General features: G+C 44.3%; 1 protein-coding gene across 1 annotated transcript in view; it reads right to left on the reverse strand.

Moving 5' to 3' along the window:
* The window catches only part of LOC119460985 (SWI/SNF-related matrix-associated actin-dependent regulator of chromatin subfamily A containing DEAD/H box 1B-like), a 42,268-nt gene that overhangs the window by 19,136 nt on the left and 9,084 nt on the right, over nt 1-14,048 (reverse strand). The window contains exons 7-10 of the mRNA XM_037722154.2: nt 11,620-11,810; nt 9,918-10,056; nt 5,837-5,972; nt 1,124-1,261 (exon numbers count right to left, since the gene is read on the reverse strand). Coding sequence (XP_037578082.1) covers nt 1,124-1,261; nt 5,837-5,972; nt 9,918-10,056; nt 11,620-11,810 — 604 coding nt within the window. The remainder of the gene's footprint in view (nt 1-1,123; nt 1,262-5,836; nt 5,973-9,917; nt 10,057-11,619; nt 11,811-14,048) is intronic.

Below are 14,048 nucleotides of genomic sequence, written 5' to 3' on the forward strand. Positions count from 1 at the left end.
TTTACATTGACACATGCTGAAATTTCAGAATTGAAGCCAGGAAGTAATACATAAATGCACTCATTTAGCAAAAATCCTATGATTAGAACAGGTTGCAAGGCATCTATGGCAAAAATATCCATCTGAGAACTTGAGCGAGGGCTCTTCTGCGAAAAATTAAGGTGAGTAATGAAGGAGCTGGTTGTCGGAGACTTCCAATTCTCACCCCTATCATTCCTACTCTAGCACTTTGAATACTTTTTGTGGACAAGCAGTGAATAACAATGCTATTACGTGAACGGTATAAAATCAGTTGCTGCAGTACTGCATAGAGCGGCCTCAAAAATGAAAATTCAAGAAATAACACAACAAAATGGAATGTGTAAATATGAGATGTGATACTCAAGCAGGAACAAATTGCTGTGGCATTGATGAGGTTCTGGGATGTGACACTCCTGCTTATAGCACTGCCTTGGAATAATGTTTTACACTTGGCTATTCTTGCAGACAAGATCATTCTTGTCCTGACTTCTAATAAGTGGGCAATGCTTCAACATTAACATTAGGCACTCTACGGAGTAGGATGCCAAACCTAGTGAGTAAGCATTAGCAGTGTGCTTGCTTCACTGCTTTTGTAAGCAGCAGTGTGGAAAACTGCAAGTATGCTAAACAGTGATTACCGTTATTAGCAGGCAACACAATGATGAGCACGGAAGCTACAACTGCACCACTGTTAACTTACACAACCCCCATCATACGTAATAGTCATCTGGACCAGTTGTGAAACAGACCTGTAAAAGTGAACTTATCATTGTGACAATGTGCACTATGGCAGTATTTGTGTGCAGTATTTATTTTTCCACACAATAATTCAAACAAAATGTAGCACAGAAAAATGAACGTACAATACATTACCTGCAAATCTTGTTACCAAACTTAAAACTACCATATTTATTCAAATATAAGGCAAGGTTTTTTTTCACGGAATCTGAGAAATCCTGATCTTGACGTCATGACCACACATGACGTCAAAATCAGGATTTCTCTTGCTTAAGAGTTCCCTATGAATTTATGAGCTCAAATTTGCTGTCGCGAAATTGCGACAACAGGCTAGAAGAGGTTAACTGTAACAAGAAGAACTCACAGCGGCTGCTGAAAACATGAGCTTGATTTGGTCCGCCTTCTTACAAAACATGTTGGGCATGACGAATGTGAGCAGAGACATGAGTTCCACGAGGTTGTTCTGCAGTGGGGTCCCAGTAAGAAGAATTTTTCGCTTTGCCTGCAAGCAGAAAAGTGGGATGCAAACAAATAAGCGGTCTTAGATCTTGAAGTGTGCTGCCATAATGTTTTGTTCCTGCCAGGGAAGAATTCACACAGCTAAATGTTGCAATTGCAGAAATAAAGTTTAACTCGAGGCTGTCGTTCATCCTTCGACTTGAGAAGGTGCACAAGCACTTTTTGTTGAACAGCTTTACACCAGAAAAGCTTTGTGAAAGCTGTCACTTCCCTTGGTGTGACCAATTCAGCTGCCCAGAACAATGTGCACATTTAGGTGCGTTCTCAGTTGACTGCTCTCAGAATGTTCACATGAACAATGTACTGAACGTAAAGTAGGTAAACCATTTTACCCTTTCAGACGCCAATGAATTCTGTTGACTGAAAACTTATTTTCACCGCATTTCTTGCATATTCAGAATCGTAAAAAGCATACAGCTGCAGAACAGAGTAAGAACTTTGTCAAGTTTACAAAACATGGACTCCATCAGAAAACTCACTACAGGAACATTACATATGAGAACAAATAATTCATGTCTCAGCAGGCTTGAAAAGTACCCATCCAGGCACCTGAAAAATACGCCTCATAGAACACACTGAAAAACAATGAAAGGAGTACACTCACTACATACGACATACTCACACCGAGAAAGTACACACAACCATCTACCTTCCCACTCGTGTTACTATAAAACATTTTGAACCCGTTATTCAAACTTGCAACATGATTCCAATCAGAACCATTTCAAGATGCATGTGACACATTTTAAATGTACCATTACTTTCATCAATGCTATCGCTGTTGACGTACTTTCTTGGCATACACAATTGTGTACACAGCATCTGAAAGGGTTAAAGAAAACCGGATAAAACCCCCTATTACAAGGCCATAATTAAGCTCTACAAGATTCATTTTCTTGTTATTAAATTTGTTTGCACAAGAATATTACATAATGGAAGTGGCCATCGATCAAGCAATTTAAACTTGTTATTTCTCAAAACTGCAACTTCTCTGCTGGAGTGCCTGCTTCTGATAGTGAAATACTTTAATATACAGTCGCCAACCGATTTTACAGACCTTGCGGGGACCAAAATATAGTAAAAAAAACTCGTTCATCCCCAAAAATATAATTTATTAGGCTTAGAGCGGCATAAAAAATCTCTAAAAATGCCCTGCCGCTTGAAGGCGATCAGATTTGCTCGGATTTGCACAAAACCGACAGTGTCTCCAAATACAGTCCACAAGAACCTCAACGCGTTGGCGATCTCCATTGCCGGAGATCACCATGGAGATTGAAAAAAAAAAAAAAAAAGAAAAAACAAGCCATGTTACTTTGCACCACTTGCCTCTCACGATCACAAAAATATGAAGCCGCACAAACATACACAAAGATGCAACGTCTCCGAGACGCACCTACTCTGATGACACCACATCCAAAACAGGAACCGAGGAGAAAAAAAAACTGATCCCACCTTCAGTGATTATGACAATAGTGCACACCGAAAAACAAGATAAAAATGCCGTCTCCTGGAGCGTTTTGTCACCTAAGGAAGAGCGGGCATGGCCTCCCAGACTAGAGGATTGCGCATGCTCTCTACAAGGTATATGTACGTATGGTAGCGAAGGTGCCATAGAAGCCCGTATGTCCTGCAATGGCAGCTTGTGGAAGCACAGCAATGTCATCTACATTTCGCAGGGCCAACTTCTTGGCAGAAAAAAATCAACATTTACTGTCCGAGGCTTGTTGCACTAAGTACTCTACTGCGCCAGCTCACACCACATCACTATGACGTCACTTATACTGAGCACACAACAATATAAACGAAGGGTAGTAAGTGAGAACATTCGCCACAACATCGCGTCACAATCTTAACATAAATACTCCCATCCATATTTATACACCTCATTCTATAACCGCACACATTACACTGGTGAGCATTGAGAGTTTCGCATGAATTCAGAGCAATAGGTGCACCAAGATTTTGAACGAAGTACCGTATCCATGCGTAATTAGTACCAACACACATCTGTTATTTCGGTGTTAAAATAAAATCAACATTAGATTGAAATGATTCACAAAAACCAAACTTTATTCTTCACAAACTCAGCATGCATGCCACCTGTAGTTTATCTCTGGTACCGAAGACACAGCTAAAACATAATATTCAGTGAAAAGGGAGTTCAAAAATAAACTGATCAAATCTTAGAAGGTTAACATTATATATATATATATATATATATATATATATATATATATACAGTTAAACCTCGGTATAACGAAGTTGAACTTGCAGCGAAAACCTTCGTTACATCGAGGTTTCATTCATTCAATCGAACTAGGATAGGGAAATAAAGATAGTTTGTTACGTCACGAATTTCGTTAAATCGAGGTTCATTATATCAAGGTTTGACTGTATAGCCATTACTTTTTATGGCTACACATAAGAGAGTTTTGATGGCATTACAATCTCAGAATATCTCAGCACCCATCGCCATGAGCAAACTTCAGAAAGCCTGCATAGTTTCGTACTCATAATTATTCGTGGATGGAAGCAAGCAGCCTGTGACTTCACATTTTGCTATTCTAACGGAATTGTCTCTACTTTTTCAAATGTTTCCATTGGAGACGTATTGGATGCATAATTTCCAACAACCAGTATTTTGCCCCGCGAGATGTAATCGCGCTTCAATCGCACGACCGTAATTGATGTCGCTGCTCATAGGTTTCGAACCGTATTTCAGCCTTGCCTTCGCGACCATGTGAATTGACCTTGCTCTCTATTCATAGCAAGTGTCCCCAAATCTTGGAAGCTATAGAGCAGGCCACTGGAAGCCAAGCCCGGCCAAGCCAGCGGGAAATCCAACATGGCTGGTATCAAGTGTGGGACGAGCGATTTAGTCCGGAAAATCGAACTTCGGGGCCTAAATTCGCCAAAAAAATAGGTCGCGAAAATGCATTAGCCCTGACAGTGCATTACTTAAAGGGGTTGAGATACCAAATTTTGAGGCTATAAAAAGCCTGCTGTAGGCTTCCTCTGGATGCAAGAACACTCAGCATGAAGTGTTGGACAAAGCAAACACTTGAAATATATTTTAATTCGCTTCTAAAGAGTACCTAAATTCTCGTTCTTGTGATCGAGACCCATTGCTAGCGCAATTGACACCGACGTCACTGTGTTAGAAGCATAACAAAAGTTTTAGCGACGTCATGCCACATTAGAGTGACATACAATGAGCGGTAACCCACAGCACCGGGCAAGCTAGAGAGCCTCGAGTCTAGAGTGCAGTGAGCCGCATCGGACGCAGACGTAGAGTCGGAATCGGAGCTGCCGCAGCTAGCCATGACAACTGTCGGCATGGTTTTGTTTGCCTGCGCTGGTACAGAACGTGTGCGCGAGAGCAGACAATGCAGCAGTGCATGCATCACAGCTTTGTGGGCCCGTGTGACCAAGCTTCCTAGACAGTGACGTCACTGTCCAACTTGACGCCCAGAAACCAAAACCGAAAATCGTTCACATAAATAATGCGATATAAAATTAGAATCTATTATAATTAGAAATTATATTAGAAATATAGAATCTTTGAGCGTGTATTATGCTTCCTGGATCAATAAGAAATGTTTGAAACAAAGAACGTGCAAGCCACAAATTTGGTGTCTCAACACAAATATCCAGCAAGTCCGAATTATTGGAGTCCAGAAAATCCATCGGCGACTGTACCAAAGAACGAACTCTCTTGTGCACAGAGCAACATAACTAAATCTGACTGCAATATACACTCAACATCAACAATGTCCGAAAAAATGAATGCATGTCTTTTTAGTGCTCCCAAGGGCTCAAATCACCACAGGCACGTCCGAAATAGCTCTGAAGGCCTGCCAGTACACTTATTAGGCATATCGGTGCTCATACTGCGACATGAGACAGCGGGTGCATGGATGTATAATTAAGAAATACATATTGTGTCCTGTGACAGTTGCCCCTTTCCACTCTTGGTATGCTTCACCGCAATACACCGCGTATGCATCCCCGCTGAACACTTATGTATTTCAGCAAAGCTGACATTTGTAAAACTGCATTATGCAACGCGTCTACTTTCCATGCTTTGAGGCCATCGGCAAGGATTACAAAGGTGGAGTAGGCACCATTTCTGACAGCGGCAAATTCTTTCTTTCAACGACAAACATGGCACCGTAAAGCAGGAAGCTTGGTTAGCAAATTTCAAAGCAGCTAGGCCTAGCGTAGGTACGATGGTAGCTGCGGCTGCCAGTGGATTGGATCGGCATGTGAGAGCAGCAGTTCAAGGCTGAGAGATAATGAAAATGGCGGCGGTGGTGGCTTCAAATAATGCCGTCTTGGACCTGCGGTCATGACAAGAAGTCTGGGAAATCGGACGCCAAAGGGTTCTTGCGTACGAAATTTCAGACGTTCTTATATATTGACTCTATGGGGTACGTGGCGGTGCCGCACAGGCGTCCAAATTATTGGGAATGTCCAAAAAATCAGTTGTTGACTGTATTTCATTTTTAACCAACTACAGCAGCAGTAGCGAAGATACAGATGAGAAAGCTGCACTCACACTGATCTTCATGAGGTTGGCATAGCGTTGTGATGCCATGTTTTTGAGCATGTGGGCTTCGTCAAAGATCACATAATGAAATGCTACTTTCTTGAAGAGGCTCCTGTCTTCTCCACTTCCAGAAATCATGTTGTACCTGCCTCGACAAGGCATAGAGAGAGAAAAAGCCATCATCAATGAGGTGTGTGACCAGCAACACCAAACAATGCATGAGAAAAAAAGAAAAGAAACAAAAATCACAGTACTGCCGACAATGTCTCTTGGTGCAATAAACCGATTTTTAATCTTGCTACATTTCAAGGTTTAAAGATTGGTTGGTGCAATAATATACCAATAAAGTATCAGATATTACTGATTAGTAATCAAATTTATCACCACTGAAATCTTTGGCACACACATTTTGCATGACCATAACTGATTGATACAAATGAAGTCACACATCTATTAATTTTGTTGCTATTCTGGAACTTACTTGCATACATGATGAAATGGTCTTTTGCGAATAAATCCTGAAAAATGTCACTGCTAAATATCTGCGAATCTACGTGAACGCGATAAAAAATAGCACATTTCCTTTCAACATACATAAGTACACCATGTGCAAAATCAATATAACATAAAGCCACGAAATACTCAATGTCTGAAAATCTATGTGAAACTAAAAAAAGAAAAACTATAGGGGGCACCTAAGCGATTTTTTTTATGCGTAAATGTGAGAGTGCTGAGTGTTCGCATTGAGTGTTGAGTGATCGCATTGAGTGTTCTTTCTCGATGACAGTATTTTTCCGAGCGGGATCATGGTGTTGACACTACACTTCTTCATAAGGTTTGTAGGCGAACTCCATCTCATACTCTGGGGGATGTCATAGTTTCTCTCCGACGGGTATCTGAAGTATGTTGCATCTTATTCATAATCGTCATTCATGGGCTTCGGCAACGGCGTCTCCGAGTCCCCAATAACACGAATGGCAGAGCGAGCGACTGCAGCTCGCCATGCTCACTCCGCAGTCGCTTGCTCTGCCGTCTAGTGAATCGCCCGCCAAGCAGAGCCAAACAACATGAACAGGCTTGAAGATATTCTTCACTGTTGCTTGTTGCAAAGGTGGCGCAGTGGATAGCGTGCTCAGCTACGGAGTAGTAGCAGTGGCGATGGGGCCGACGATCGAACCTTCCCGTGGTCACATTTTTTTTTAGTTAGGTGAAGGTGACGCAATTTGTGTGCCATTTTTCTGCCTCGGCTTTCTCACAACGGCAGGGTTGCACAATGAGCCTTAAGACCAAGCGCAAGTCTGAACTTAGTGCACAAGTAATTTAAAAAAAAAAAAAAAAACACCTTAAAGAGCAGAATGTACCCTGACATTAACATCCTATTTCACAAAATCTGACGAACTGATCTATTGCAAATTTTTCCAAGAAATTAGGTAAATAAAACTTGTATAAAGCTTAAACCAATTGCGACAAATAAAATTTGGACCTGGCATTCAAATAAAGCAGATAAATTGCACATTTAGTAATTTTCAGCACCATAAATTGACGAGTAAGGTTTCAAGAAAATTCACCGACGATTACAATACAGTAGAACCTCGCTGATACGTTCCCGCTTAATACGTTTTCCCGGCTCCTACGTTCGCAATCGCGAAAAATAAACATAACCCCATAGAGGAATGTGTTAATACGTTCCGGTTAATACGTTCCCGGAAAATACGATCATTCGGCAGCAACGTTCAGCATTGTGGCAAACTGCGGTCGTATGATACGTTCTGCAGCGAAAAATTATCATTCAGGTGTGCAAAAAGACCACTCTCATGTGCTTGTGAAGCGCTAAGCGGCAGACAGCGGCCGCGCGGCTTCTCTGCAGTGCTCAATCCCCGCCCCCCGCGACTTCTCTGCATTGCTCGTTCGCCCCAAAGTGACGAAGCACGGCAGCAGCAGCGAGCGAATTGACCTTTGCGATATCTCGCCCCTTGCTTCAACGCAAACTACTAAGCGGCGAACGCCGCACATGCGCGGCGCTACGACTCGCCGAGATCATAGCGGAGGTGGTGGCGGATGAGGCGCCTGAAGACAGCGGCGAGAACGAAGGCTTGCGCCCACCGGCTACCTTCGCCGAAGCCCTTGCTGGCCTGGAAGCCTTACAAAGCTTCTTTCGCACGAAAGACAACGAAAATGCGGACAAGGGTCTGCAATGTGCGCAAAAGGAGTTGTTCCTGTCCAAGGGTGTGACGCACCAGCAGAAAATACAGTCGAATCTTGATAATTCGAACTCGAAGGGGCCCGAAAATTTGTTCAAACTGAAAGGACTTATTTTTGACGTATTTGTGCACCATAGCGCTACGTACGAACGGTGCGAGACGTGAAATATCGCAGCGCGCAAGCACATAGTGAGCGAGGGCCACGAAACTGCCCGCGCCGGCCAACGCTCGCATCCCGATAGCGCCTCTTCCTCTTCACAACCACAATCGCTCTCTCTCTCTCTCTCTCGCATTCCGATAACGGCAGCGAACGAAACTTCAGGGAGCGGACCGCGCCGGCATGGCGTCGCCGAAGGTGAGGGAGGAAGGCGGCAGGGAAGCGCATTTCGCTGAAACGGCGACCTTACCATTTGAGATAGGAAATTTTCGCCGCGGTATTTTTCTTTCTTTTTTATTTCTCCGCGCGGCATTGAAGGGTCTCTAAAGCTTTTGCTTTAAGGCGGTGTCGGAGCATTGCCAGTCGGAGGCGCTGCCACATGATTTGATGTGCTGCTGAGAGCATTGTCGGTGCGCAGTTGTGTTCGAATTAACCGTCGCAAATGCGTTCGCTTTCGAATTACCGAGCGTTCTCGCCCATTGGAATACACATAACGTTGACGGGACCACAGCGTCAGTTCGAATAGACGAGATTTGACTGTAACTATGTTTGCAAGAAATAAATGTTTTCTGCCCTTGCACCTCAATATGGGCTTGTCAGCTTCAATTTTTACTGGATTCGGATCGTACGTTTTCCCGGATCGTACGTTTATTTTTCGCGTATTTTTTGAAAACGTATGAACGAGGTTCTACTGTACTGTCTAATGTGAAACTTGAGCGCTGCTCTATAGGTGCTTTCATTTTGCCTGTCGATATTTTGTATTATGATTATATAGGTATACGGTTTTCATTAGGAAGAGAACGCTGTGAGTAGCTTAGCTGATGCGGACAATCTGTCTCATGTGGCACATTGCAAACGGAGCAAAGAGTGGCGTGACCGCCTCGCTAATCGGGAGAGGCAGCGCGTGGGTTCCACATGGCCTCGATTCACAGCAGCCGCCATGCAGCTCATTGAGCGCTCTGTTTCCATAGCGACGACGAGCACTACTCTGGTGCTATATCGTAGCCATCGTCAACGTACAGACCGTCTTGCGCGGCGCTACACATTTCTTCGCATGCTTTCGTTTCACCAACGACGAGTATGGCCCTTTGTCGCGGGGAAATCGTGCCACCAGTGTCAGCAAAGACAACACCCAAGGAAGCGTCACATCGAGCCTCACTCGTAGCTGCTCGCCATCGCCTCATGCAAAAGCAGTGATCCCCGTCACACACGCTGGTACTGCGAATGATCTCAGCAGCTGACACCGTGGACGAGCGTAGCCCTCCCCACCTCACACCCCCCTGGCACTCCCTTAGAAGCGCAGATGAGATCGCCCACGTAGCTGAAGATGTCGCCCACGTAGCTGAAGATGTCGTGGCCGCCAGGCAACTCGGGGCATGTGCAGGCAGTCTCCCCCTCCGCTCCCGACTCATGCTCTCACTCTAGCCTCCTCCTCTACTTTCCTCCTCGCGCACACTTCTCTAATTTGCCACTGTGCTCCACATTCGCTTTAATCTTTCACCGTGCTCGTTCGCTCGGTTCCGAGGTATTGCAACACCGACGCTCAGCGCAGGAATGGGCGTTTAAGAGCTGCGCTCTAAAAAAATTTTGGTCCAAAACAAGTGTGTGCAACCGCACAGTAGTGTCCTCCCTATTAAATGCAAAATGATGGCACAAGAACATGCTGATGTAACACAAAGTGTATTGAATGACTACAGCCGTCATTTTCCCCAAGAGGTTCAGATGCACTTACGTCGTAATGAGAACATCGAAGTTTCCCACTTCACCCACAAGAATCTTGTACTTGAGCTCCCGTCGGTCCTTTTGGCTGCCATGATAGACAAGAATGTCGAGCGAGGGGCACCAGAGCGTAAACTCTCTCATCCAGTTCTCTGCAAATGTGAAACATATAAAGAAGGTCCGTAAGTCCAAGAAATCCATAATGACAAGAAAAAAAGTACAGAGGGCCACCTTAACAATGCTAGTCACTGCTCTTCCACTTTACCTTTGCGACTTGTTTTTGTGACATGTTGCTATGACTTAGGTTACCTATGGTAACCTAATGCACAGCTGAAAGCCAGATGGGGCAGGAGCTTCCACTGAAATTGGTGGCAACTAGGTTCCTCTTCAGCGGTTCTCAAATTATTTTTCCAGCAATGTATGTGGTACAATTAGTGTGCCCTCCTAGTGTGCTGGTGAATGCTGAATTTGTGACGAAAGGAAAATTTTATCTGCTTGCCAAGTTTCAGGGCAATAAGGAATGAAACCCCTATTTGTAAACACAATGATTTCTTTTATCTGCTATCTTGACAGCACTGCTCGAAAAGACATGCAACAGATTGCTTACCCATATGGAAGCAACATAACTGTAAAGATGCAGCTAAAAGCTGCTTCACAAAATCAATCCCTCAATCAATCAGTGAGTGAGTCAATGACTAGTTCATTATGCAGGTGAATGAAAACGTGCTGACAGCAGCCTAACTGCACAGTGCCCAATACAGTAAAACCTCGTTAATTCCGATGACACGGGACTGAGAAAAATATCTGAATTAACCGAATGTGGAATTGTCGAGGGTATGAAGAAAAAGAAAATGCTTACAACATCAACACGCTTTAATTTAATCCTGTTCCTATTTTGCACAAAAGCAGTGCAGAAGCTGCAATTCTTGCGATCTCGTGAGTGATTAGCGCTCGCTGCGGGGAAGGCCACGCGACTTTCTTCACAGCGTGGGTGCAGCATGCGTCTTTATCTGAGATACGCTTTTCACTACCACGCTCATCCCGATTATTTTTTCACCAGTGAGCTGGTCGCCAACAGGTCGTCCTTCCATCGCGATGTAGCTGGTGCTATTCATCCTCAACAGCTTTGCACTGAGTCATAACAAAAGTGTGTTTGCCACCACTGTCAACCCCATGATAGACGGTGACCTTGCGGTTCTGAAGGCACGCAGCCGACACGATGTTATGCGTGGCAGTAAACAAGAATAAAGGCTTTAAAGGCACAAATAGGGATAAAGTGTTACAGCGTTGCTGTTATTCACATACAATTTCTGCTGATGACTAAGGCAATGCGGTCTCCACCGCATCGTTCCAGTAGGATGCTAGCGCCGTTCTTGCTCTTCTGTGTCGCATATTTGAGGCGCTCCGTGTTTGCCAAGCTCCAAGAGTTGTCCGAATTAACCTATGTGCGGCCAAGTACGTCCAAACTAACCAGAGTTTGATCGCATTAAATAATGCATGCGCCTGCCAGGATCGCGTCCAAATTATCCGATTTTCCGAATTAATGAGGGTCGAATTAATGTGGTTTTATTGTACTGCATCTGCATATTTGTCAACAGCGGTGAGAAAGCATTAGTGTGTAATCGATCAACCAATCAGTCAGTACCACTGTGTGGACTATGAACAGCACACAAAATGATCTAAAGCAGAGAGGAGGCCAAACAGCCTTTCCGTACCCAAAGTAGAAGATGGCACCACGACCAGGTGTGGCGAGGCTTCCCCTTGCTGCTGCAGGTAGGCCAGGAAAGCAATGGCCTGGATGGTCTTGCCCAGGCCCATTTCATCAGCAAGGATGCCATTCACTTCCTGTTTGTGCATCACTGCCAGCCAGTTGAGGCCAATGAGCTGATATGGGGAAAGATGCAGGCTGGAAAGGAGACAGTTCGACGTCATAATCCACAATCCCCCTGCATAGTTCACCTATTCCCTGCATGAGCTCAGACGAAGAGACATAGCTATGAGCCGTAGCAAAAGTGCTCATCACATACGGCTCTTAACTAGAGCAGTGTAAAGTGACAGCCTGACATCTATACTTCACAGAAGACTACCGTATTTGCACGATTCTAACGTGCCCCCAATTTTCATGGGCTTAAAGAAAGAAAAGTGACTCTGAACGTAAGTTGCACCAGAATGTAGCATGCGCCCAATTTATAAAAGAAAAATATAAGATGTCCCCATGTACGCGATCAGAAAAAAACTAGACACGCAGAATTTACCCTTCAAAGAAGGAAAAGATTTTCTAAAGTGAGCTTTCATAATGAAAGCAGCATGTTGACATCGCCACTTGTGCTTCTTTGGCCACAGAATCTGAAGGGGATTACAAAAAAGTTTACATTTGCATGGAATTTTTAAGGAGATTTTACAGCTGTTCAATATACAAAATAAATAATTCTTTATAAGTGGGTTCGATATATTCGGGCTCGACTGTACTACTATCACTTTAACGAGATTTTACGTGACTCTGCATGAACTGGGCGAAATAAGCAGTCAAGAGGCTTCCTGGGACACTGTGCAGATAGCGATCTTGACGTAGCACAACGCTGGTGGCCATATACGCCGATGAGTCCGGAGCCGAGTCGCGCGAAATCTCACGAAAGTGGTATGATCTCGGACAGTGATCGTAGTCAAGCACAAAATGAACCAACCGATACCTTCAAAAAAGCATGCTCTGTCGCCATCTCATGATGGTAATGACGCTACATCTGACTGCTCTGACGGTAGGATGATGCCAGCGACATGAACACGGTTTTGATTTCTTATCCGGCTGTAATGCACAGGCACTTTTTGGACCCTTTCTTTTTTTTAAAGGTGCGCATTAGATTCATGCCACTACGGTAATTAATCGCTCATGGGTTGGCAGATTAGAACCAGACAGAATGAAGAGAGACGAGGGGTCAAGTGTTAGCAGTATTCTAGCAAAGGTTCTAAAGGCTGGGGGATTTCCAGTCACTGATGTAGATCAGTGAAGAGGAAATCTACATCGGTAACAGATAGTTCTGGCGAAAAAGCCCTTGTCACGCCAATCAGTCCCCAGACCAATTTTCGTCACCAGAAAAACAGGCATTACTTGTTGCAAGCCAATCAGAATGCAAGATTACAAGATAGGGCTGGGACAGCGGCGGAACCAGCTCCCTTGTAAACATCCAGTCAGCCATTTTGCAAAATGGCACAGGCCTGGCCAGCTGCTTCATTTGTCTGCAGGTAGATTTGCTGGTGGTTTGTGAATTTACATTCCATGCTTTGTGTGAAGACACACCTGCAGAGCAAGTGCACTGTCTACAGTAAAACCTCGTTAATACATAGTCAGCGGGGAACGTGGATCAGGTACACACTAAGCGATCTACGAATTAACCGACTATGGCAGATGAGCTGCTATAGACTTACCGGCCAGAAAAAAACATGTTCTCACTCACACACACATGCAGACAAATTTTATTTGTGAGCAGGCAGCCAAAAACCACTTGCCACCGTGGCGGCCTTACAGTGACGACAGCATCCTCAAACTCAGCAAGGCTGCAAGACAGTTTCTCCATCAAGCCCCAATTCTCTGCGAACGCCCTCATGACGGTCAACGCACTAGCCGCATCAAATACGGAAGGGCCATCATCCACGTCATCATCCATGACAACGACATGGAAGCACTAGAAGCTATGGGAGTAGGAAACACGTCACGACTGCCATGTTTTGACGTCACTATTGGTGGAGACTGCAGTTTGGGAAAGGAACGTGAACCGCAATTTCGCTATCTATGGTCTGTGCATGCGACATTTCACCGATTCCACACTTGTACGCGCCAAGAAATGAAGTAAATACTATGCACTAACCGAGTGGTATGCGTTAAGCGACTACGGTTTAAGCAGTCATTAGGTTCAATGGCGACATGGCGGGGGATTCATCGCGACTATATTCAAACTGGAATTACTTAAGCGGGTACGTATTAACGAGGTTTTACTGTATATGGATGTTATGTGCATTGAAATGGCTGCGGATAGTGTGCGTGTATGCCAAGTTGGTGTTCATGCAAGTTAAATTGGGCTGATACTGTTAGTACGAAGCGTGTTTTTTTCACTCTGTACTGCAGCAATGACGAGACTGAACGTGATCA

Source organism: Dermacentor silvarum, chromosome 8, assembly GCF_013339745.2.
Source record: "Dermacentor silvarum isolate Dsil-2018 chromosome 8, BIME_Dsil_1.4, whole genome shotgun sequence".
Lineage (NCBI taxonomy): Eukaryota > Metazoa > Arthropoda > Arachnida > Ixodida > Ixodidae > Dermacentor > Dermacentor silvarum.